Here is a 3162-nt window from a genome sequence, read left to right on the forward strand (position 1 = left end):
TGGGGGGCATCTGACTAAAATAAAAGCTTGAGTGTGGGGGGATCGGGCACAAGGGGATTATATATATATATATATATGATTTATACATTGATACACTTGTCCTGACCCATCCAATAAACAGGAAACATTGTAAAAAAAAAGTTGATATTTCTTTAATTTACAAATTCTCATTGTTTTCAGGAATCACTTCCAACCTGGCAGTGTTCTAAGAGCATCGACTTCAGATCAACCCAACAGAATAAGAGTGACTCTCCACCAAAGGTCAACCTTTCAACTACTCCCCTACTTCGTTCTCCCAAGCTTCTATGGGTCAACCTACTAGTTACACTTTGGTGCCTATAAGGGTAATAACCACAATACTCTTTTTTTATCAGGTTTAGGCCTAGTTCCCAAAACTGTGTTGTACCCATTAACCTAACAACCCACTGAGCTAAAGCTAAACAAGTTAAAGGAGTTATCCAGCACTACAAAAAACATGGCTACTTTTGCCTTGCTCTGGAGACAAGAGCGAGGCAAAAGTGGCCATGTTTTTGTAGTGCTAAATAACCCCTTTAAATATATACTGTATTTATCCTTTACCCTCATAATGACCAAACTCTGCACCAAACTCTGCAAACTCTCCACCTCCATAGCTAAAAACCTTCAGTCCTAAACCCCAGACAACACAGACAACTAGCCAATTCCTTGCCCTTCTTTATGATACCCCCCGGCCTAACTAGGCAAACCCTTCAGGTCACACTTCCCAATACTTGCCCTTCAAACATGGATGACCCAAACTGCAGCATCTTCATAAACCTAATGTGGTTTCCCTTCTTGGGCTCACAACATTCCTAGCAACCTCCTCCAGCTAGATGAGTTGTGAGACTTCTAGTCAATGCTGAGTAATATGGCCCATCGGTCCAACAAAGGATAGCGTTGAGCGGAGATAGCAAACTGTTCAGCAACATTCTCTGAACCCAAACACTCAGCATTTGACTCCCCACGGCTACAAAAGTATATGCAGCCCTAAGGAGTTCTGGAAAACACTATGGCTGGACTCCCTCTGCTGCATCCAACTTTTGTAGCCATGGAGAGTTGAAGGCTGAGCTTTTGGGTTCAAAGTACGGTGCCGAACAGTTTGCCATCTCCGCTCGACACAAGTTCTGGAACCAAAAAGTTACTTTATTGTTTATACTTTTTGTATTGTTTATATTTTTAAATTCAATTAAAATATTGAAAGAGAGAACAAACATAAAGTAGTCATCCGCACAGCAACCAAGTCTCTGTTATCTGAAATAGATTGTGGCCTTCAGGGCCGATTACAGGTTTTCTGCTGCTTGAGGCAAAACCTGAAATGGTGCAACAACCCCCCACCTACCAAGTGACCCCAATCGCAACCAAGGCTCCACTGATCCCTTTCATGCATATTATAATCTATAGCCACCTCCATAGATGCTGCAGTTTGGGCGTTCTGTAAAACTGCCGCCTGAGGCAATAAACAATAAACTTATCACTTTTCAAGTGATTTGGGGGTTCGGCATCATGAGCTCCCAACCAGAGCTTCTCTACCAGGCGCCAATACAGCTATAAGGTTGCCCTTTACAGTATGAAACCATTACTTCATCACATGTACATAAACATTGACAAGAAATAACACAAATACAAAAAGATTAGAGAAGTTAAATAAATAAAAAAGGGTGAACTTTTTTGACCCATTGACATTTTTTTTTTTTTTTTTGGGGGGGGGGGGGGGGGGGTCACCATTCAATTACTGGCACTGATTTATAAAGCTCTCTTAAATCGTATGATGTCCTCTCTGAATACATGGACTGTAGTTATTTTCATGCAGAAAAGTTCTTACATACATTCATTTTCTGTAAGTTATTAGCTAGTCTTAGTTTTAGAGCTTCTGTCCTTAGCCCATACACAATGGGGTTAACAGTGACAGAGGTAAAAACACCAGCGATGGAGAGTAAAATATGAGCCGTGACAGAAATATCCCCAATATTCAGCCTGTAACGTAGAAAAACAAAGCATGAGGTAGCCATAAAGAAGGAAAAAGTGATGATGTGGGAGACCAAGGTATGGATGGCCTTGTGGGATGCTGACCCGGAGGTCTTCAGGCAAATCACCAGTGTAGCAATGTAACAATAGATGATAATCATTACACAGATCGAAAGGACAACCAGCTTTTCTACAAGTCCAAAGGTGTTATTTAATGGGGTGTCCTCACAAGCCAGTCTTACGATAGATTTAATTTCACAGTATATATTATTGATATTGACCCCACAAAAGGTGAGTTTAGCGGCCATTATAAGAGCCATCAACACAAGGGTTAAGATAAGAGCCCAGATCCCACCAATATATTTCAAAGCTTTTATATTTGTCATGATGGAGGAGTATCTCAGAGGGTTTCCCACCGCTAAATATCGGTCATAGGCCATGGTGGTGAATGTTAATATTTCCACAGCAGCATAGCTTTCTACGCAGTAGGCCTGAGTGATACATCCAGAGAATGATATGGTGGAAGATCCTACCAGTAAATGGACAAAGATCTGAGGAAATATTACAGTGTTTCCAAAGACACCATTGAGGAGAAGATTACAAATGAAGAAGTACATTGGCTCATGGAGACTTTCCTCAACCCATATAACGTAGACTATCAGAGAACACAACAATGTGGGTATAACATACACACCAGAAACTACAATAGAAAAAAGGATCCAATATCCATCCAACTCCAAAAGTCTTAGAAACACAAATGAACTTCCGTCCTTGGACATGTTCTCCATCCTCGGCCCTGACTCGTCTTGTAGTAACGTCATGATGGGAGATACAGGAGGATGTAAGTGTCAGTGTGTATGTCATCTCTGAGCCACTACTGTACATCAGGTTCTTCTTATATGTCTTCTTGTGCTGGGAATTCTTCGTAGGATGATTTAATCCCGACAGATTTCCATGTTGTTTTACAGTAATGAAGAATAAATTTGCTGATTATTTGAAAAGTAGATTTTCTTTTGTACTCTATAGGGGCAGGGGTGTAGAAGCTTATGTAATTATATATTTTCCACTATTTTTAATTCTTCAGATGGAAATCTTTTTTGAGGGGGTTCAAATTTTAAATTCTATTAATATTCAAATGTAAAGGCAGTAGCCCACCTTCCCTGTCCCAACTCATCTTGC

General features: G+C 40.4%; 1 protein-coding gene across 1 annotated transcript; it reads right to left on the bottom strand.

Annotated features, from left to right (window-relative positions):
- Positions 1 to 1025: 1025 nt before the first annotated feature.
- LOC138794047 (olfactory receptor 52E8-like) lies at positions 1026 to 2804 on the bottom strand. The gene is made up of 4 exons (XM_069972813.1): positions 2747 to 2804; positions 2089 to 2638; positions 1845 to 1992; positions 1026 to 1142 (listed from the first exon to the last, which is right to left on the bottom strand). Exons 1-4 carry the CDS (start codon positions 2802 to 2804, stop codon positions 1026 to 1028), a joined length of 873 nt encoding a protein of 290 aa, XP_069828914.1.
- Positions 2805 to 3162: the final 358 nt, after the last annotated feature.

This window comes from Dendropsophus ebraccatus, chromosome 5 (assembly GCF_027789765.1).
Source record: "Dendropsophus ebraccatus isolate aDenEbr1 chromosome 5, aDenEbr1.pat, whole genome shotgun sequence".
Taxonomy (NCBI): Eukaryota; Metazoa; Chordata; class Amphibia; order Anura; family Hylidae; genus Dendropsophus; species Dendropsophus ebraccatus.

What these genes read in the sequence shown, in the direction of transcription:
- LOC138794047 (XM_069972813.1), bottom strand. Translation starts at nt 2,804, where the DNA reads ATGACGTTACTACAAGACGAGTCAGGGCCGAGGATGGAGAACATGTCC. An exon ending in GAACATGTCCAAGGACGGAA is followed by an intron (nt 2,639 to 2,746) that starts GTTCATTTGTGT and finishes GTTCTCTGATAG; the next exon opens with TCTACGTTATATGGGTTGAG. An exon ending in ATTTGCCTGAAGACCTCCGG is followed by an intron (nt 1,993 to 2,088) that starts GTCAGCATCCCA and finishes TCTACGTTACAG; the next exon opens with GCTGAATATTGGGGATATTT.